General features: G+C 39.6%; 2 protein-coding genes and 1 non-coding gene across 4 annotated transcripts; 2 read left to right on the forward strand and 1 right to left on the reverse strand.

Moving 5' to 3' along the window:
- Positions 1-652: 652 nt before the first annotated feature.
- TRMT2A (tRNA methyltransferase 2 homolog A) lies at positions 653-7,612 on the reverse strand. Its single transcript, XM_068412196.1, has 11 exons — positions 6,914-7,612; positions 6,113-6,221; positions 5,448-5,629; positions 4,427-4,541; positions 4,055-4,170; positions 3,310-3,421; positions 3,098-3,220; positions 2,376-2,451; positions 1,761-1,877; positions 1,438-1,534; positions 653-1,101 (listed from the first exon to the last, which is right to left on the reverse strand). The coding sequence occupies exons 1-11, from the start codon at positions 7,522-7,524 to the stop codon at positions 813-815; spliced, it is 1,947 nt and encodes a 648-aa protein (XP_068268297.1). The 5' UTR covers positions 7,525-7,612; the 3' UTR covers positions 653-812.
- A 417-nt stretch (positions 7,613-8,029) lies between these two features.
- Positions 8,030-19,437, forward strand: RANBP1 (RAN binding protein 1). 2 transcript variants are annotated; one of them, XM_068412197.1, is made up of 6 exons: positions 8,030-8,223; positions 10,246-10,382; positions 12,258-12,415; positions 14,424-14,552; positions 16,478-16,543; positions 16,732-17,498. In XM_068412197.1, exons 1-6 carry the CDS (start codon positions 8,209-8,211, stop codon positions 16,884-16,886), a joined length of 660 nt encoding a protein of 219 aa, XP_068268298.1. In that variant the 5' UTR covers positions 8,030-8,208; the 3' UTR covers positions 16,887-17,498. The 2 variants fall into 2 exon arrangements, with proteins under 2 accessions (XP_068268298.1, XP_068268300.1); XM_068412199.1 differs by lacking the exon at positions 16,732-17,498 and adding an exon at positions 17,543-19,437 and having other exon boundaries at positions 8,044-8,223.
- Positions 16,631-16,763, forward strand: LOC137670279 (small nucleolar RNA SNORA77). Its single transcript, XR_011049236.1, has one exon. It is a non-coding gene; the product is annotated as a small nucleolar RNA SNORA77 (small nucleolar RNA).
- Positions 19,438-22,029: the final 2,592 nt, after the last annotated feature.

A 22,029-nucleotide genomic window follows, 5' to 3' on the forward strand; every position in this document is an offset into this window, starting at 1 on the left:
TCTGGTGTCTGTACAGTTAATTTCTGGCTTAAGTTTTCACGAGTGAGAGCATGCCTAGAGTGAAGACATCTCGGCTTTAGTTGTACATTGTAGGAAATTATCTCAGAAACCCTTTATTGTATTGTCAGCGACGCTACAGTCTCAGAATAAAACTGATTTCACCAGTGGAAACTGTAGCATTTTTATTAGAACATGAGTTCATTTCTTCCTAGTGACGATTTAGCAAGTGAACAATTTACGGAAGGTTTAAGATTGCCGAATCTTTACTAGCTTATTCAAGAGACACGGCCCTGTTTAGAGACAGGCTAGCAGAGCTGAAAAAAGTTAGTACTGACAGTTAATTCCCAGTAACAAGATTACCTGCTTTGGGAATTAGATATTGTGTTCAGTCAGTCTGCAGGGTCCTCCTTACTCCTCAGGTGCTTTGTCGTTGTTGATAAATAGCAGCTATTCACTAACACTTCAAGTCTGGTGTATTGTACTCGCACTGGAAGGGATGGTGTTGCATTAAAAATCAGCCCAGGTTTCAAATAGTTGTATCTGAATATAGTTGTGGAATACTGTATTTATAAAGAGTGAGACCACCACATATACTACTGCACTCACCTACACTTCCCTGAGGGCAGGAGGAGAAAAGCAGGATTTGGCCTAATAGTACATAATGAAATTTAACTCAAATTAGTATGATGAAATAACTTGGAAGCCTTGCAACTACTCTGTTGTACAGAGATTTATTACTTTCATGTTACAGAAACGACGTTATTGAAGCCGTTAACAAGCAAAAGCAGTTTCTGGAAAGTGTCTCTGAGGAGTTAAGTTGATTCCCCCTCTTCAAATGCCGTATCTACATGTACAGAAGCTGCCTGGCTGGCATCAACGTTAGATGGGTTGGTACCATCCAAGCACTCCAAGTCATATCCTGCTGCTGTGACTTGAGTAGCATCAGGCGTTGCTTCAGCAGAGCTCCCATTTGCATAGTCAACCCTTTCAAAGAATATCAGTAACTCACAATGCTTGGTCTGAGGGAAGAGGTCCACAGCCATCGCTTTAACGGGACGGAAGGAGGCTCCTTTGACCCTGTTGGAAGGGGCCCGGCAAAGGCTTCATGGGAAAGGGAAAGAAACAAAACAAAGAACTGTATTAACATCTTCGTGTACTGTTCATCTCTGCTACTCTTCTAAGAAAGGTTTTTCATCCCCACGCCTCAACTCTGTGATAGGGTTATTTACCACCCCTAATATTTCCATTATTACTTGCGTATTAGGTAATACAGTTCCATGTTCGCAGTGTAGCAGCTGTCAATTGTTTCTGGTGAAAGGCAGACCTCAATGAATATGGCTTAAAAATAAAAATCTAACACCGGTCCCCCTCCCCAAGAAGCCCCTATTTTTCTCCTTGCCACATTTACTTAGTCAACTTAATGCAAGAAATACTCACTCCACAAAGTTATTCATTGCGGCTCTGGGATTACAGGATACATAGATAAGCTTCTTCAGATGTTCAGCTCTTCGAATGGCAAGAATTACCTTGGAATCTAGATGAACAAACCCAAGACAACTGTTTACCAGTTCTGCATGCATCAAAGGACTCAGAAAAATTCCAGGTTATACTCCAGCATGAACAAAACTGCTGCAATACCCAGTTGCTTCGAGCTATACCTGCAGCCTCCCGCTTAATTTATTCCATTGGTGTTTTCTTAGGTTCACCACCACACACCAATTAGGAGAATAGACTTAAAATTTAAGAAAAGGTAAACTTACGCAGCCCTGCTCGTGGTGGATCTACAATAGTAATCAGGTTCTGAGGGGCTAATATGTTAATTAGGGAAGGAACTATATCTTCAGCCTTCCCACAATGAAATTCGATATTATTCAGTTCTATAAAAAAAAATTAAAAGATGTTATCAGAGTAGATAAATAGTCAAAGCATCTTTCAGTACACTCAAATGGGATATTAAGTTCAGATGCCTTAGAAACTACAAATCGTTTAGACTACCCTGAAACCAGTGTAATTTAAACAATCATTAATACTTCAGATCATTTATACAATAGTAATTGAGCATCTTCCATTATCTGGACTAAAGCAAAACCCCACAAAAAATAGCTACTGTTAGTGTTTTATTTATGAGGGTAACTGTGGCTTCATCTCACTTTTACACTGAAATGTTTTCTTTTTGGAGAAAAAAGCAGCTAGCTGTTAGTCAACAGGAAAATTGATCTCACAAATTAACGTTGTATTTGTTTTCAAGAGAGGTTAAATGTTTAAAATGGACAAGGTTACTATTAATGTGCAATTCCAAGCTGCTTAGATAACATAAACTAGCTCTACAACTACTATATTTCTTAACAAAGATCTTAGATTTTAGCTTAACTAACCATTAATCTGGGCGTTCACTTTGGCATCCTGCACGGCTTCTTGGCAGAGTTCAATTCCAATCACTTTCTTTACTTTCTATAGAATCGAGGGAAAAAGATCCGTCTGTGGTATGTAAATGTACGTTTAACCATTATGCATAGCGTCAGCAATTAACTACTAGGCATGAATGTTGACTAGTATATGGTCAAAGAAGTACTGCCTTGCAGCCAGAAAAAAGGCTGAGAAGGGACCTGTGCAAATAAATAGGGACTTTTTAAACTGACATGGTGGGATGAACACCACTTATCCCAACCTGTACATGACAGACTCCAGTTATGCTGGCATCTTCCTTTTTTGGGGGCCAGACTTCCTTATGCTGTCTAGCTAGCTCTGCTCTAAAAATCATGTAAGAAACGTTGGTTATTCATATCCAAAGCTTGCTGAGAAAGCCCAAACTAGTGAAGTGGATAGGTTCTAGTAAATTTTGGCTGTCCTATGGAACTACTGCCTCTTTTGACTGAATTAGTTTCAAAATAAGTCAGGCTGCTCCACACAAGGGTGAGCTTTCATAATGATTTGGTAAACCAGCTACAGGCAGTTTATATCTTAATTTTTTCAATTAATTTCTAATTAATGTGTTGCATTTCAAGTACATCAAGCATTTTCTTTCACTGTAAGCACAACAATAGATCTACATCCGTTAAAAGTAGCTTATATCCAGGAAGAGAAGTTACTCACTCACCTTGGCCAAAGAAATCCCAATAGTTCCTGTACCACAGCAAATGTCAAGTACAGTGCTCTCTTGGCTCAGTTGTGCCCACTCCCTAATGGCAGTGTACAAAACTTCAGCAGCTTGTGTGTTTACCTGTGAAATTACATGTCAAATACATCTACTTCATAAACAGCAAATGTGTTTTAATGAGTCTTTAATTAGCAGCTTCGTATCATCCTTACTTGAAAAAATGCATGAGGAGAAATCCTAAATTTTAGGCCAAGAAGTTCTTCATATATGTACTTATCACCAGCCACATGCTCCAAAGGCAAGTCTTCTAGATTGGGAGATTTCCTGGGGGAGGGCAAGGCATAGGGAGACAAAATAAGGAGGAAAAAAAAGACAGACAAGAAACATGTTTGTTACAATTTTTACCAAAGCTGTAGTCATCTTGAAAACTGTAGTACTACATACTGAGCAGTAATTTATAGTGGGCCAACATTTATCATATCCTTTTAGAGACTATCTTCTTGGCTGTTTTTTTTTCTTATGGTGTACAATTGTTCCACTGATGCAAACAGTAGGACCTACATTGTCTCTAGATGAAGATAGTGTGAGCCTCGTGCTTTCTGGAAGAGGAGGGAGATTAAAAAAGTCACATAAAATAGGGAAGAAAGGAGGCAGAAGTTAGTTGTTGATAATAATAAATATCCATCTACTGCAGTAAACACTTCTACAGCTTGACAGCCAGCAAGCAGTAGTGGGTTCACCCACTGAAACTCTACCTGCCTTTATCCAGTGAACACTACAGGGGAACAGGAGTCTCTTGTGGAGAAGGTAAGTAACTGTTCAACAAATTAGTAACATTGCTGCTTCTTTTATGAAATAGACAAAATAACGGTGTGGAAGTGCTACCTACTTTTCTGTTGCAAACACCAAAAATCCAGCCACCACCAAAATCCCCCAAAGCACAGCCAAGTCCCTCACCTTTGTCCTTCCTCCACAAAGTACAGAGAAGTAACACCACTGCTCTTCCCCATCCCTTCTGTGAAGTATTTTGCCAGAGAGATTTTCAGGTCAGCTAGCTCTTCTTTACTTAATTTCTAAAGGTTTCATTTGAAAGAAGGGAGAATAATCATCTTAGTGACTTAAAAATATGATTTAGCATATGCTTTCTATAAGCATATTAATTACTCGTTCATTTGCATGTATCAGACTAGTCTAAATACAAGAGTAGTAATGCAAGGTAAACTACACCAAGTAATTATTCTATTTCTCTTTTGCATGCACTATTCACAAAATCAAATTTATGTAATTTTAAAACTGTGTGAGCTGCACAATATATATAAACTTAAATACCTGAGGATTAAAATAAACAATTGCCATAATGTGGCCATTCCTGCTGGTACGGACTGTGAGCTGTTTCCAGTGACCTTCATAGGTTTCTGGGCTGTAAACTGAGTATGGAGTTGACCTGCAATTTTCAGAAGCTCAGTTACTTAACAGAGAACTATTTTTTTGCATAACATTCAATAGTTTATTAGAGACAAAATAAACTCATGCAAAGTGATTAAAAATGTTAAGTACAAACAGAGCCTACATCGATTTGTCCAGAAAAGAATGACTTCCACATCTTAATTAAGAAAAACAAAAAAAAGAGACTGATGAATAGATCTATCTCCTAGTGCCAAATAATGCGTCCCTACTTCTCACGATCCTCTTACCTGTTTTAACCTATCCAAAATTACAGACAAGATATAGGCAGCTTCTCAGCGCATTCAGAGAATGACACAACTTTTTATAATGCCTTCATTGGCTTCTGTGCTTCATACCAAGTTCAAACTTTACATCTTCACGATTCTTCTGAGGTTTCCATTTTTGAGGATTTCATTGCTTTTTGAAGAAACCATTCCTTTTTCTAAAAAGTATTGTTGCTTTAATTTACAACTTTTATTTTATTCCTTGTTGTAGGATGATTCTTCTCTTCATGCAAGGAAGCCATTGACCTTTGTTATTCAAATTCATCTTTAAAAAAGCCTTTTTCTGAGTACTTCTTTACTCAGAAGTTAGTGGAAGAAGCTCTCAAATAACAGACACTTTTTATTGCGGACTTACACATCTCATTGCTTGCAATAAAGCTGTGTTCAGCTGGTATCTCTCCCTCCATCCCAGAACAGCTGATCAAGAGCAAGGGAAAAATACCCAGTGATCCAGGCACAAGATGTAAACATCACAGAACTGCTGAAAATTGATACTGGTATATCTTAGGTCTTAAAGTTCAGAACATACACTAAGCTTTTCACAATATTTAACTTTAAAAATATTTTTGAGTAAAATATCAAAACCTTTACTGATGATAACTCATTTTACTTATGCTCACCTTATGTAGTCTTGGAAAGCTTTTACTACTTTTTTGGCAATAGCAGGAATGTGAATAGTATCAAATGGCTCCACTACAGCACATGTACCACCCTTATATTTGCCAAGACGACAACCCACAGTTTTGTCTTCTTGATTTACACCAATCCCAATCAAGAACTCACATTTGTTGCGATATTCAGTCTAGATTTAAAATAAAGTTATGTAAGATATTTACATTGCGCTTATTTGTACATGCCAAGTTTCTCCTGAAACAACCCTCATATGGTTAAATGTATTTGCAAATGGACACAGGACATTTAATTCACATGGAAGATATTAATGGATTTTTATGTATGAGAACTAACAGCAATAATGAAAAAGTATTACTAAGTCCTGTTATAAGAGCAAAATATTGTTGAAGAATGTTTGTACTAGCCTACAACACAAGCCTGTAGGGACAGCAAATTCATTTTAAAGTTAGAATATCCAGTTAATTGTAACTATTCTTCTGATTCCTGTAAATATTTCCACACAGTATTTACCTGAAAGGCAAGAACGTCTAAAATTCATCATTCATTACAAGAAGTCAAATACTCAGTTTGTCCACTGTCTCTTAAGACCAAATAACTAATTTAGCCCTAAGCTCATTAACCCCATTGCACACTTTACCCAGGCTTACGTTACCTGTAACGGTGATGCTTTCACTCCCTCTACTGGGCAACACAATTTATTGTACTTCTGCTTCTGCAGGAACAGCCACGGTAATAAAGCTCTGTTGTTATTTCCTATTTCCCTGCCCAAACCAGAAACAAGTAAAGTACACATTTAGAAAAACTGAGGTTAACAGTTGCATGGACTTTTTTTTCTTTTATAGGGCATAAAAAAATATCAGATTATCAGATGAAGAATATTTCTGCCAAAAGAATTTAACAGGCAAACCCCCTCCATCTTTATGAGCTGTAACCTAAAAAAATAAGGTAAATATAGTCATAAAGGTATGTACTAAATTATCGATGTATCCATGCGTGAAAAGAATGCCAATTTTATCTACATAAGTGAGTAAGGCAAGAGACAGAACTGATACTTCGATCTACGAAGACCAAAGGGGATTTTTAAAGAGAAGCTCCTAACGGTAATTTACCATGTCTACAGTTTGATTACCTCTAACACCATTTGACAATGTCAATTTTTTTTGAACTTTAAGGGCACAAACATCCTCCTGCATAGGCCCTAAAACACAATGCCCCTTCATTTAGCCATCTTTTGAGGCTGACCAAGAACAGCAATAGCAAGTTTTGTCAGCTGGAACGGTTTTTAGGTCCTAGCATCGCAGATTATCTTTTATTTACTTTGTCGGGGGATCTGGTTTTTGACTTAGCTCTACCTTACTTTATTTTAGAGATAGCAAATTGTGCAAATTTAGCTATATCCCAACATAAGGTCAAGTCTTGTAAACATTACAGTAGCCTTACAAACAGGAATTACTTTGTCAGCTTCTGCAGCACTTGTTCACATTCCTGCTTCTTTCTGGCCAGCTGCTCTTCGTAGGGCACGTTCCACAGCGGGGTCACCACATCCGCGATTTGCTTGCTCGGGGGCTCCTCTCCGCTGCCCTTGGAGGGAGCCAGCCGCTTCACCTCTCCCTGCTCCGTCTCCTCTTCTTTCTTCCTCTTCTTTGCGATCGGGTCCGCTTTCGGCTTGGCAAGCCTAACGCTCAGGTGCCGGCTCTTCCACAGCACCCCATGCAGGACTTTCATGGCCTTGTCCCTCTCCTCCTCACTCTTAAACGTCACGAACGCGAACGTCTGTTTCCCAAAAAGTTTTATCTTATGAGGATTGAGTCCGTATTTGGCAAGGAACTTTTTCACATCGTTAAACCCGATGTACTTGGGGAGGTTTTGTATTTCTACTTTATAGATCTCGGAGGTGAACAAGTCTCCCTTGATGTATCTGTACACGTCGGGGCAGGCTGCGGGGCTCTGCGCGGGGTCACCCCCGCCTCCATCGGCCTTGCTCTCTGCTTCAGCCCCATCTTGAGCCTCAAGCACAGGAGCCGCGACGTGGTCGCTGTCGCACCGGCCGCTCTCCTCCGCCATGCTCCCGCCCGCCCCGCGGCCGCGCACACCGGCGCCGGCCTCGCCTCAGCCCGGACACCACGTCAGCCCCGGCCCGCGCACCCGCCCACCCGCGTGGCCCGCCCAGACCTCGCGCTTCCTCGCGCTTCCTCGCGCCGGGCTCCTGGGGGCGGGGCTGCGACGTCACCAACAAACGGCTGCAAAAAAGATGGGGGGAAGAGAAGCGATTTTTTTTTTAATGTCTGCCCCTCACCGCCACCGTTCCTCGCGTGCGGGGTCAGCTGCGCCACTTAAAAATAATAATAACAGCGATTAAGATATTGCCCCCCTCCGTCACGCACGTGGCCGCCATCTTGGGTCGGGACGCGGGGTGGCCGCCGCCATGCCGCGGGGGCTGATGGGAAGCGGCGCGGCAACCGCGCACCAAAAAAAGCTTCACCAAGGGCAGGACGGCCCCGGGACGGGGAGACGGGGACGGGGGTCAGCGTCGCGGGCCGCTGCCCGCGCCACCGGGGGCGGCGGGTGCTCTGTCCGCGCCGGGGGCGGGGCGGGAGCGCGGGGCTGAGGGAAAGTGGGTGTTTCCCATCGGGCCTTGCGGCAGCAGCGGCGCGAGCTGCGGGAATGAGGTAAAGGCGGGAGGGGCGGGGGCGCGCGGCAGGAAGCGCGGCGGGCAGCGGCGAGCGGAGCGTCAGCGAGCCCGGCCCCATGGCGGACACTAAGGTGAGGGGAGCGGGCGCACTCCGGCGGGCCGAGGAGCCGTGTGCCGAGGCGGGAAGGGCAGGCGCTGAGGGGGGAGGCAGGCGGACGCGGGGGGAAAGAGGAGGCAGCGTGGGCCGGGGATGGGGGCGGGAGAGTAACGGAAACAGGTGGGGCCCGGCCGGGGGCAGCGGGCCTGGGCGCCTCCCGGCGTGGGGGTCGTGCGGCGGCCGGCAGGAGGTGAAGAGCTTGGGCGGGCAGGGGACCCGAGGTCAAGCAAGGCGCGGGGCTGGGAAAGGACGAACTCTGGGCCTTTTCGGAGTGGGGGGAGCAGCAGCGCCGCCTCCTCCCCCTCTCCCCGGCTCGGCGGGGCTGGGGATGTCCGGCCGTTTCAGGCGGCTTCGGGCACGTGAGTCTCGCGGGCCCGTCCGTTGGCGGAGCCGAGCGTGAGAGGCCGAGGCGGTCCGCTCCCGCTCCCTCTCCGCCCGGCCTGCGCCGCCGGCGCCCCTTCCCGAGCGCGAGGCAGCCTGAGCCTCTCGTAGGCGCCGCGGCTTCGTCTGCGACTCGGGCGCTTTTGAGTGATCCCTTTCCCCGTTTCCCTCCTTTCTGCTTCTTCTCCCTCTTCCCCGCCGCTCCCCCGGCCCGGCTGACCGAGGCCTTCGTGCCGCGGCCCGGCCGGAGGAGCAGCCCCACGTGCTCCGTGTCGCGGCAGGGCGGGATCTTGCCGTGATAACGGGATCTGCTTTCCCTCACGTGTGGCTGTTGTGAATTACACATTTCTTACGGCTTCTGTAACTAGTTGGTCAGGCGCAGAACGGATAATGAATTACGATACGGGATGTGCTACTTACTACTGGAGGAGACAGTATATGAAAGTTTGGCTAATGTTTCTTTTCCTGTTTCTCGAACACAGATGTGACTTAATGTCTTTCTTGCTCTTTTTCTTACATACTGGAACACTGGGGACATAAAACTAATCATAGCTGGTGTGATGTTGACATTTTGCAACATTTCTTACCTAATTCCCCCTTGCCCCTTTTTTCTTTTTCTTTTTTAGACTGCTTCATTTCCTTTGCTTTATGCATGTGTGGTGTGTACCTGCTCTGTGATGCATATTCTAAATAGAGCCTGTAAGAGTGGACTCTCATCTGTAAAGTGAAAATAAGATTTAAGTGGCTTCGATGTACAGAGTGGTTTTCCTTTTTGTTATTGAAACAACAACGTAAAACCCCAAATCAGTTCCCTTGACCTGAGATAGCTGTTTGTGGCCTTATTAAACTTGCAGATTAATCTCCCTTTTAGGCTTCTGTAATGAATGCTTCTTAGCAGTTGCATATGTATGAAGTATTAGAGATGTTTATCGTTTACTTACTAGTCACATACTACAAAAATTCTTAAGCTTAATGAATACTATGGCAGATTCCTAAATAACTAAATAGGAAGTAGTATTTTGGTCATTTACCCATAACCTGAAGTTCCCCAAACAGTCTTGAAGCAGAAAACTTTAATTGTTTAATGAGTGTTGCAACTGTGCTTCAAAAATACCTTTGTTTTTGAGTGATTCTAAAACATAAGACTAGAATAATGAACTTGTGGATGTAGTGTGTCCCTTAAGATGAGGCAGGTGGTTGCTTTGGTGTTGGGGTTTTTTTTCTTTTTTCCCATTAATGATAGGTCATTAGCCATTAAGAAATAGTAGTGCTTTAGAAGCAGAAAACACATTATATAGGAAAAATAGTTGAATAAGCTATTGCTTCAAGGCCAAGCCTCTGCACACTTAATAAGTGGTAGGACTAAAACAGCTAGCGCTACAAAAGCACCTTTTTTTTCCTTAGTGTAACTGTATGTTGACTTTAAAGCCATATGTTTTCAGCTGTAATAATTATTCTTTATTGTTACAGGATATTTCAGTTACTAAGATCTAATTGCTGAGTAGTCATGAATGTTTTCATTTTAAACACAGATATGAGTACTTCAGATTTTAAGTACATAAAGCAAAAACCACAAAACTTGCTTTTTGCTTTTTTTTTTTTTTTTCCTCTCCAGGAAACACATGAGGAGCATGATACTTCTACTGAAAATGCAGATGATTCTAACCATGATCCTCAGTTTGAGCCCATAGTTTCCCTTCCTGAGCAAGAAATAAAAACTCTGGAAGAGGATGAGGAAGAGCTCTTTAAGATGTAAGTAGAATACTTCTGTATATTATCTAAATGTTTATTCAGCTTAAACTTGAATGTATTTATGAAAAGCCAGGTAACTTGTTAGGAATTGCTGTATATGAAGGGGTAGTCTAAGTTGGTTGATATTTACTGTGGTGGCAGAGATTGAGTGGGGGGAATAATTGATAATAATGCCCTAAGAAACTCTGAAGTCTGGAACAATAGAAAGCAGCTGGTATTACGAATCTGGCTTTGGTATTGTTTAGCCTAAAAGAAAACATTAACTTGGATAATAATTAGAGGTTTGAAGCTGTGTGATGACAGTATAAAACAAGTACCTTGAGGGGAGAAAAAAGAGATGTATACAGCATTGCTGCCGTGCATCCCCAGTTGTAAAGGGTGATGTATGACATACTGAAACAATAAAAGCAATAGGTGCAGTACAATATCAGGACATTTGTGGCAGTACCTTTCTGTTGTCTTAAACATAGTTGTATCCTTAGATTGGGCTTATTGTCAAATCAGGATAGCTTCCTTAAGATGTATTATCTGCCTGAAGAAACATGTAGCCTAAAGGCTTAAGAAGTGTTTTGAATTTGATGTGTGATGTGTTTGCTTTAAATAGGTTTTTAAAATACTGCTCTTACTTAATTGCAGAAGGGTATTATTCATCTGAGAGAGAGATTTGAGTTCTCCTTATGCAGATTCTGGTAAAACCTAAAGCGATGGTCAGTTTCTGACAAGTAGCATGGTGAGATCTCTGATCATTAGGCCTCTCTGCAATGTGAGGTGCAGTATCAGATGGAAAGAAATTTTATTATTTAAAAAGGAGGGAGGAAATAATAGTGTAAGTTCCAGTGCTCTGTCAGTTCATTTTTATGTCTACAAAGGGGGGTGAAGAAGGAAAGGAATCCTTTTTTTTTGAATGCTGGTTGTTCTGAGCGCTAAACTTGGGGAATCACCTACTGAATGCCAGCTGGACTTAGGTGAAAGCAAGTCCTTCCTTCTAAGTAGCTCATCTGTGTCAGAGCATCTGTTAGAGCAGCTTGCTCCAACATCTTGACACCTTCTTTTGAAGGACCTGGCTTATTACAAGTCCCTATCCCTTGCTCTTTTCTAGAAAAGTATATTTTTATATATATCCTGTAGTGTGAGCAGGTGCTTCCTTTCCTATAGCAGTGTCTTAAACTCCTCACTCCTCACTAGCAGAGCTCAGACTGTCTCTTGGGTCAGTTTTGACTAATGTCCCAAACGACTCCTGTTTTGTTTTTCGTTTGTTTTTTTTTTTTTTTTTTTTGGCACACTGGCATCTTGGAAGATTAAGCAGTGATGTTCTGAAGCAGGTATGTTGCACTGCAGTGCAGCACTGAGCTTCCTCTATTATCGATTTAAGAATAGCAACAACTACATTTTTGGAGTTAAAAGGAAATAAGTGACTCTAGAGGGTGAGGTACTTTGTTAACCGTTGATCAAACATTGGGCTTGGAATTATGCAAGAGTCTTTACTTAGCCTCAAGCTGCTGAATTTCGTGAATTAATAAATTCAGCTGGTTAGATGGAGCAGTTGTATTCAAAATGTATATATATATAAAGAACTCTATAGCAAAACAATCTACTGACACCAAATATGTTTATCACCCCCTAAAAATGTGTCCAGAAACTGTTGAATTTTAGTATAGCTATTACATAATTCATAATAGTGTGTTATTAAATTTGAATTTATCATATCAGTTTCTAAATTTGTATGTTGAAGTAGAACAGGGTACCTTACAAAAGGAATTGTTTTCTTTCTTGTGTGTGGCTTTTAAAAAAACAACTGTACTGTTCAGTCGAGCATGCTGTTTTGGTAAATGTTTCTATGTGCAGGCTAACTTTTTAAATTCTCTCTTCTTCAAGGCGAGCAAAGCTATTCCGATTTGCATCTGAGAATGACCTTCCAGAATGGAAAGAACGAGGAACTGGTGACGTAAAACTCCTGAAACATAAGGAGAAGGGAACAATTCGCCTCCTCATGAGGAGGGATAAAACCTTAAAAATCTGTGCAAACCATTATAGTATGTTTACATTGCTATACTACTTATTTTTGTTTTGAAAAATAAGCTTGTAGAATTGTACATTGTAGATTAAGAGCTCAGTGGCTTTTTACTAGCAGCTAGAGAATTGTTGTATGTCTTCAAATGGGCGTCAAATTTACATTAGACTGTAAATATAGTTATCTCTTGCTCTGCACACAAGGCTACAAGCATCAAAAACAATGAGAGCTTATTTTTATTAATGGAAAGAAGCTGTAGTTGGTTTTGGTGATTGCCCGCAAGGCTGAGTCTTAAAGTTGTTTTTTTTTCTTCAGACTCTGATAGTGTTCTAAAGACGCTTTAAAACCCCCCCCACACACACACACACTGGGAGCAATCACATAATGTCTGTCTATCCCAGCTAAATTTTAAAGATTAATAGAGTGTGGAAAATGTAGGCCTTAATAGTGCTGACTATAAGAAATTAATGTATGCCGGCTTGTTTTCATAAGAGTGAGAAATAAGCAATCATGTAATAATTTACTAATTTGAGCTAAATTTTTGAATTGGGAGAAGCAATTGCTTAACCATCAGAAAACAGATACCGAGGTGCTAAAGCAATCTGTAGTTGCCTTTCTCTGCTTGTGAAATAAACTGAAATGAATGTGGTACATTCAGCTAACTCATTGAAAAAGAATGTGTATTGAGAGCTGATGGAGCAGGGCAGTTTTGTTCCTTTGATACTCTCTGAATAAAAATAAATATAAAAGGGCAAGACAGACTTGAAAGTCAATATAGCTAGCAACAAGTAGACTAATTTGGTAATACTTCGTTACTTGCTTGCTTTGGTAATACTCAGGTTTTTATACAAAGTGTATATAGTATTCTGTGGCAGTAAACTATGTTTAGATAACTTGAAATAATGTGTTTGAAGTAGCTTAATACAAATCTGAAGTCAGCAGTAATGCTTCTTTTCTTTGGGTAGATCTCTTCAGACAGTCAGACTATTCAGAGGACACAGGTGTTCCTGTTCAGTAAATGAAATGGCAAATATGAAAGCAGTGTAGTCACCAACCAATAAGAATAAAGCTTTTGTTTAGGAAAATAAATGTTGCACATATGCAAAACAGAACTGATAAATTTATGGTGTTGACATCAAAAGTTTTTTTCCTAGAAAAACTGCTTTCAGTATATATTTCTTTATTGAATTTATGCTGACTCACAGGCAGACAAAAGGACTCTTCATTTTTGCAAAACATTAAATGAAACAAAATGTAATTTGATCTCTTAAATTTTAAAAATGCAAGAAAGTGAGTAGACTCTTGAGTTTTCTCCTGAGCTAAAAAAAGGACCCAGGGGTCGGGGAGAAAAAAAGCCCTGCTTAAACTTTGCATGTGTGTAATGTAAAAAGTCTTAGAGTAGTGTGAGAAGTAACATTCCAACTTCTCCAATCAGGTGAAGTAATTACAGTGTCTTGGAGGGAAAGGGCTCCATTAATGGGAGGGAACAAATGGATTGAAAATATGCTGTGCACATCTTGCAGCACTGCAGAATTCTGCTATACCTTGTAGTAGAACTTTTAAACTGATGGAAAAGAAATGAACCTGAGTTGATGACTAATGGTAGGAATAATGCTTTTTTAAAAGTGTTTTTTTGTAGTATTTTCAGTGTGCAAAAGAAGAATGAATGCTGTTTGTGTCTCTGGATGCCTTTTCCTCCTAAACCATTTGGCTGTTCTTCAGAGTTGTGCTTAGTGACTGCATCACTTAGTATTGCAGTCATCTGTTTTAAGCCAGAATTGAATCAAACTCTTAGTTTATTAACAATAGGGAATCCAGCATTCTTTTATACAGTAATGGTCTTGCATCATTTTATTTGAGGACGTAAGGAAAATATACGTGGTCACCGTTGTCTTCTATTTATCCAAAAGTAATTCTGTGTAAAGTGCTTTACATAACCATTGCAGTCAGTTGTCAATTAGATTTATGGAGGCTGGTGTGGAAAACATTTACTATTGTGCTGTGTACATCTTTTAATGCTTTCTTTTCAGTCACACCCTTAATGGAGCTGAAGCCTAATGCTGGGAGTGACAGGGCATGGGTCTGGAACACACATGCTGACTTTGCAGATGAAAGCCCCAAGCCTGAACTTCTGGCAATCCGATTTTTAAATGCAGAGAGTGAGTGGCCTGGCACTGAACTTATGTTGATTTCATGTACTGTTAATGTTACACTACATGTCTAAACACTATTCTAAACCACTGTTGTAGATATGCTGTATCTTGCCACTGCCTGGTAGTGTCAGCTAATTAGTGTCAGTTAATTACTGCTTTAACTGAGATAAGTCAGTGAGTCACTTAACCATATGTGTTGACAAACAGTGTAATAATTAGGTCTTCAGTGATATTGAGCTTTCTTCCATAGGCACTTTTTTAAACTTAAGCCATTTCATGTAAGTGTGATGCCAATTAGAATAAAACTAAAAGCAGTAATACTGTGGGGTAGAAATTAATATATGCAGCTTGCTTTCATTTATCTTGGGTATTCAGCTGTAGTTAAGATTACATTTTTGCATTAGAAGCAAGGAAATATTGACCTGACATTTCTGGTCCATCTGTGTTAGCAGAACATACGATTTTTTTTTTTTTTATTATTATTTTTGATGAAGTATATAGTATCTTTGTTTTGGTTAAATGGAACACTCAGTGAAAAGTGCTAGTCAAACCCAACTATCATCCTAGTCGGTGGGTTTTTCTGGAGTGACTGCATTGACTACCAGAACAGAAACTAGGTCTGTAATTAGGTATGGATCAGCTAGTAGGGCTGAAGGACAGTGTAGCTTTCCCAGCTCCTTAGGATTGAATCAAAGTAGTGGGGTTTTTTCTTGAAAAAAAGAAGCAAAATGAAAGAGGAAAAATGGTGTTGCATTTCTTGCTTTACCATTTGCCACACAAGTTTAGTGTGTTAGCCACCTCTTCTCCATGCATGCTAGATGGCTAATAAAGTGGCTTTATATTTTAACACTAAATGGATTTGCATACATCTGAGAAGAACTTAGTAGATCTGGTTTGCTTCTTTCTTATTCAAATATGAAATTAAAGGGTTTTGGTAACTGTTTGCTCTTCTTTGAAAAGACTTTCCCCCTTTCTGGTAGGGGTTGTTCAGCTTATTGAGTGTTTTGTCTTGATGGAGTAGTCCTCTTTGCCTGTTTACCCTTTGCAGTACTGACTAAGCAGATGACTGGTGAACAGACATAAGTATGCCCTTCAAGTATCCTTCCTTTTTGAGATGCTTGAAAAGGAATCAATACAAATACTTCCTGGACTAGTTTCATAGTGACTTCTGAATTCCTGTGGGTCAACAGTGACCTCATGTGGTCAGTCAGACCAAGTTGGCATCCAAAATTACCTTCATAGTTCTGGTTTTAGAAAGTACCTTGCCTGATCCACTTTCATGCCTTGTTGCTTGTATTACTTGTGTAGGAACATCATTGTAGCTTGATCAACTGCTTGGAATGACTGTTAAATCAAGTGGTGGCTTAGACCAAAGCATAATGAAGGTTGTGCTTCCTCAGCTGTTGTAGTCAGGAATAGCTTGAGTCCAGGCCTTTGGGTATTGAATCTGAATGAAACAGGCTTTATCTTCCATTCTTGATTTTAAGAACCCTAAGTTATGGTAAGGATGTGGAGGTCTTCTAGGGTATAATGTAGCTGATAAGGGTAGTAGTTCGAAGCTAATCTTCAGTCTTTTGCACACAGATAGTCGTATTAGCAGTCTCTGACATCATAGTCTTATTCCTGTAGGCTAGGGACGGCTGGGAGTTGTGTAACTACAAAACAGCTCCTTCTGGAATTATGTTTTAAATATTTTGCAAAATAAGCTGCTTTAATAGACTTGCTAAAGAAATAAACTGCTTCTGTACAAAGATGCGATTCAAGAATTTTGTATAGTATCTTGTATGATTTTAAGCTAGATTGCTCTGTGAGAGCCTACAAGTTTTGTTTACACAAAACTTCTCCACAGGTATCTTTCCTCAAGATTGGAAGTATTCAATGTTGAAAGGAGGTAAAACTAATGAAAAAATATCCTATTTTTACTGAAACAGATGCACAGAAATTCAAGGCAAAATTTGAAGAATGCAGGAATGAAGTAGACAAGAGAGCAAAGAAAGGTAAGGTTGAAAGTGTAAGTGTAGTACCACGCCACTTTTTCTAGCGGTTTGAGTGGTTATAGTCCCGTGGAGTATCATTGTGTTTTGGCAGACTCACTCTGTACTGAACTGCAGTCTTCAGTTCAGATGCTTTTTCTGTCTGCAAGAGTAATAGTTCACAGGAGTGACAATTGCCTTCTTTCTTGTAGAAGGCTGTTACAATTGCTGTTGGGACATTGCTTTTTTGGAAAAGGCTACTAAGGAAGCATTTCTCGTTTATAGAACACAAATGAACTGTGAACACTGCAACCACAGTGATATTTCTTCCTTCCAGTTCCCCTTCCCAAATTCTACAAATACATAATCATGCAAGTAGAATACTTATTTTTTTATTATCATATTTTGTTAACATGTATGAAGTTGCAGCATTTCTTCACAGGTCTTTCTTTATTTAATATATTAATGTACCACTTTGTAGAATTGCCTATGTGACAAGGTATCTCACCATGTAAAATAAACACTTCCATCTTTTTAAAGTACAGATTACTAGTGGTCTGCAGTCAACACTCTTCTTTAGATCAGAATCTTTTAGTCTTAAGAACTTCCTATTCCCCAGTTTCAAACTGGGGAATTTGACTTTTCTTTTGTTTGGTTTAAGACAGGCAAGAAGCTAGGGACTTGAGACATTTACTTGACTGGACACGGTATGGAGTCTGTTACTGGTAGCAGCAAAACTGCTGCTACATGTTACATGTTTCTCGGTCACTATGATTTGGCTCTCAGTGATTAAAATATGCAAGTGGTATTTCTTGAATTCTGACATCTGAGATAATTATCAAAGGAAAAGAAATGGAACAAATCCCTCCAGTGCTCAGTGGAGAATTCCTTTACTTTTGTTCTTATTCTAAATACCAGCTGTCTTTCCCCGCCCCCCTCACCCTCCACTTCTCTACTCTTTCCCCTGTGACAGGAAAATCCACTACTGCCTTTATGTAACTTTTTTCCTAATCAATCTTTTAGCAGGCACAGACAAAAATGATAGCGCTGATGAAGTTGCTGAAAAACTAGAAGAGCTTTCTGTAAAGGAAGAGAGCAAAGAATCTGAGAAGAAAGAGACCAAGGAAAAAACTGAAGAAAAGCAATAAATCATCCTGGGCCTTGCAGTTTTTCCTTTACTTTTTTGTTCATTCTTTTTCTTTTTTTTTCTTTTTTTTCTTTTTTTTTTTTTATTTTTTTACAAGGGACTTTATAAAGAACTGAATTCAACGTTCAGGTTGTTTTTTTCTAAGCTTTTGCCCTTTTGAAGATGTCTTCAGAAAATCCATTCCCCAGTCATGAAAATGTACTGTGCTAACTTTCTTTTCCATAGTGGAAACACTTATTTATAGTCATCCAAAAGAGTGAATAAAACAAACTTGAAAACGGCATCAGAGGACAGAACTGAGTTTTCTCTGTACTTTAAAGGCTTATGAATACACTTGCTTCATTGGGTGTTGAGATACATATCATACCTGTGGATTAACTAGGTTAACAGACTTTACCAACAGGGAAGATTAAGATTACATACGTGTTTCTTATATGGCTTCTAAAACTGTAATGTAACAGACCTTTCACACTTTTTCTGCTGTGTGTTCCTGAGCAGGGAATGTGCCTGTGATTCTTGAATTGCAGCAGACTTCCAGAATCAGGCGATAGAGCATTGCTGGCAGACTATTAGTGATGTTCCATCAGACAGTGAAAATAAAGGTGGGCGAGAAATGTATTATGTGAGACTTGAGAAGTATTTTTGTCTTACAAAAGAAAATCTTATCCCCACCCCAATTTGTTGATATTATGAATGCTTGACTCTAGCACAAAGTTGTTGCTGTGGTCCCAGATCTTCCATGATGTGCTGCTTGCTGAATGAAGCCAGTAGCAGCCTCTTATGCTAAGGTGTATACAAAAGAATCTTAACTGTTTGAGTACCTTACTATGAGATTCCCCGTGTCAGCATATCGTAAAAGTTGTACTCTAAAATTTATAAGCTTTTTTCCAGGGCTTTGGAGCTTGCATTGTTCTTACAAATTGGAGGGGTTCTGAACTTCTAAGATGCATGGTGGGAGGCTGTCCCTCTTGGAGAGAGGCAGTCCTACGTTCACTTTGGAACAGTTAACTATGTTGTACACACTTAAGGGGCACTCTCCTTGCCAGAATGGGCAAATTGATCAAATCTCTTCACAGTAAATCTTTTCTGTTTATCTGGTTTCAGGTTAGTGCTAGAGAGTAGGAAAATAAACTATAATAAGCAATACAATCAACACAATTTTTAAGTCTGATAGATCAATTGAACTTCGTTGTTAACCACTAATACAAGGATAGTGTTAGGACAGCAATGGAAATTGTAATACTGTTTCCAAACAATTATGAAAACTGGACAAAACTTGCTAAACTTCAAGACTGTATGATGTTAACATTGGATAGCAAGACCTTGCTGTCTTCATAAAGAGGCTTTCCAAGTAGGTCAGGCTCTGCAGTATACCTGAGGAAAATATATAAAAACATGTCTTTCTACTTAGTGCTGTCTTTTGATGCTACAATGAATGAGTCTTAAATCTGGAACTGTCATTAAGGTACTCACTTCATTCAAACGAAGTAATTCCTTTGGTGATGTGCATGTTCCCCTTCAAGTACAGCGGATACCAAAAGTCTGTAATCAACAAAGATGGTTGAAAAGCAAAATAAAATGCTCTTCAGTGTTTCTGGTTTGGAAATAACAAGACAAAGCTATTTTGAAGTACTTAACATTTGAATGTAAAAGCCAAATCTTTATCCATGAGTCACTGTAAAATCTCTGATCTGATAGTGTCAAACAGTGTGTCTAAATTGATAGAAATGACATCTAAAATTTTCAAAATAAATTTAAATTTTCATTTAAAGGATTTGCTTTTTATTTAAAGAATTCTTACTGGGAATGCATTTTTAGCCTGCAGGGGCAAAGTGATGAAGGCAGCAAAATGGGTGCGTTTGATTTCACTGTCAAGTATTGTACAGAAGAGGGGAGGAAACACTTGAATGATTTAATTTGTCTTAATCTTAGATATTGATGACTCCTGCTTAATTATATTACCTTCTCTTCTTCCCCTCTTTACTTGTTCATGCATGCTTAAATGATTTCAAGACATTTCCATTCCTGTTTAGGTTTAACTGATCCATGTTTACAGTTCATGGATTACAACCATCCGTAATGCAAGTTTGCAGTCTCAAAGAGCCAAGTACTACTACAACCACTAAGTAAAGTAATTTCTCTGGATAGCATTTGGCTGAAGAATGTCTTAGTCTTCTAAACTAAAGGATGGTTAGTCAATGTCTGGTCACTTTAGAAGCCATAAGTGTGCTGTTCTACAAATTAAAAAGCAGTAAGTATTTTTTAAATTTATCTCAGTGAAATAAGGCTTTTTTTTTGTGTAAGTCATTCCAGTGATAAACTTTCCTGTATGTAACACAGACTACCAAGAGATGGCCTGGAAATGTTCTTGTAGCTTACTGTATACTGAGTATTCTAGAGTTTTAGCTGATGTTGTGTCTTCTTGTCCCCCCTGCCCTCGTCACCAGGGGTTCATGCTTTCCCATCATCCTCATTGTTAACAGGGTTATTGAAATGATAGAACCTGACCTGTCTTGTCAGGCAATAGAGAATCTTAAAATAATAACTTGGCTCAAAAATTGAAATAGTCCTTTGACAAAAAGGTAGGCTTGTAGTGCAAAAGTTCCTTCCTGAATTCATGGGCAACTATTAAAATGTGTTAGCTGCCTTATACTTGTTTCTGAAATGGCAATAACTTAAGTGTGATGTTAATGTCTGAACCTGTTTAAAGGTATTGTGTCATAGTAAAAATGGGTCATGCAGAAACTTTTCTAATTCATTGTTCAGACACAGTACAGAAATTCACTGAATCTTTAATTTCTGCACTTTATAGGTGTGTGTTGAGATTTATTTGTCTCTAGAATCCTAGAGACAAATTGGATTCTAGGCTATTTTAACACCTGCAGTTGAATAGTAGCTACTTCCCCTTTTACTCCCAGTGAGGCAAGGTAACTACTAGCATGTTTAAATGTAGAGTAAAATAATGGGGAATATAGTTTTGTTAATGCAGCTGGCTAGAGGATAAAGTCTTTTTTAAGCACTTCTAACTTCAATAACAGCATTCCTAAGAATATGGCTGAAACTTATGCAAGGTACAAGTAAAGATAATTTTATGAGGTTTTAATCCATTTTGGGTAAAAATGGAAACTATGATAGAATTAGTAAAGCGTTGTCAGGTGCTACAGTCTGAAATTTGTACAAATTTGGCTTGCTTCAAGTGCAGAAAGATGCTATATAGCCAGGTTTAATAACCCAGCCTTTGATGGTATTAATGGTTTTGTGTGCATAAAATTGCATAGACGAGTATCTGAGAACACCTGAATGATGACTTTAACCTAGAAATCGTTAAATTTTGATGAGCATCAAAATAGTATCTTAACAGGTAGTTAAGGTCTTAAAAAATTACTTAAGTTTTTAATTATAAAAATGAATTCAAAATCGTTCTCTCTAAATCCTGTGTTAATTATTTTGAAGACTCCACTAATAGGTTTGGTTTTTTTTCTCCAGGAATAACCTTGTATTAGTGATACTAAATGTCTCATTCACAAATTGCAAACACCCCAATTTGCTGTATTTTAACACCGTAAATGATGGGTTTTTTTCCTGTGTAATAAGGTAGCTTGTATTGAACACAAGTTCTCTGTGATACCAAAACTCAGAAAATTAAAATTCTTCTCAACACTGTGCAGACCTGAGAATGTTGTGAATCTTTATTATACAACATGCTCAAGAAATACCTGTACGGAAAGGGCAAAAATAGGAGTCTGAATAGTTCTTTCAGTTTTCTTACTAAATGTCTTGGAACTTGTTTCATTTAAAAATTTGAAGGATTTGAAAATGAAAAATGAGGGATTAATTTGTACGTATACCTTCATCATGGAAAGAACTGTGATGGGGCTGTGCAGAAGTGGAGGAGGAGAGGTGAGGCGTGCAGGTATCCCATCTCTTTTCTCACTTGGTATTCTGTGTAGATGTGTGGGGAGGTTTTTGGTTCAGAAAGCATCTGCAGCCTGAGCAGTACTTCCTTGCCTGTGAAGGAGCACCTGCAGCCCAGGCCAACTGTACCAGTTGAGAGTATGGATTTCCCAGTTTGAGCATCTGTTGGGTCCTGGAAGTGGATGCTGTGCTTTATGGCTAATGATGAGTCATGCTGAACTCTGGCTTCCCGCAGCAGAAACGCTATGCCTTCTGCTGCTGCATCTCTCAATGCATTCCTTTGAATAACTTCATTAAAAAGTTTAATGTTACTAGAAGCTTTTTTCTAAAGACTTATCCTGAGTTCAGAAAACTCATATTGATACCTTATTAATATTGAATTGCAACGATTTATGTAGAAATAGAGACGGGGGGGAGATAACATTATAAACTGCCTTATTGTTTTTTG

The sequence above is a fragment of the Nyctibius grandis genome, chromosome 14, assembly GCF_013368605.1.
Source record: "Nyctibius grandis isolate bNycGra1 chromosome 14, bNycGra1.pri, whole genome shotgun sequence".
NCBI lineage: Eukaryota > Metazoa > Chordata > Aves > Nyctibiiformes > Nyctibiidae > Nyctibius > Nyctibius grandis.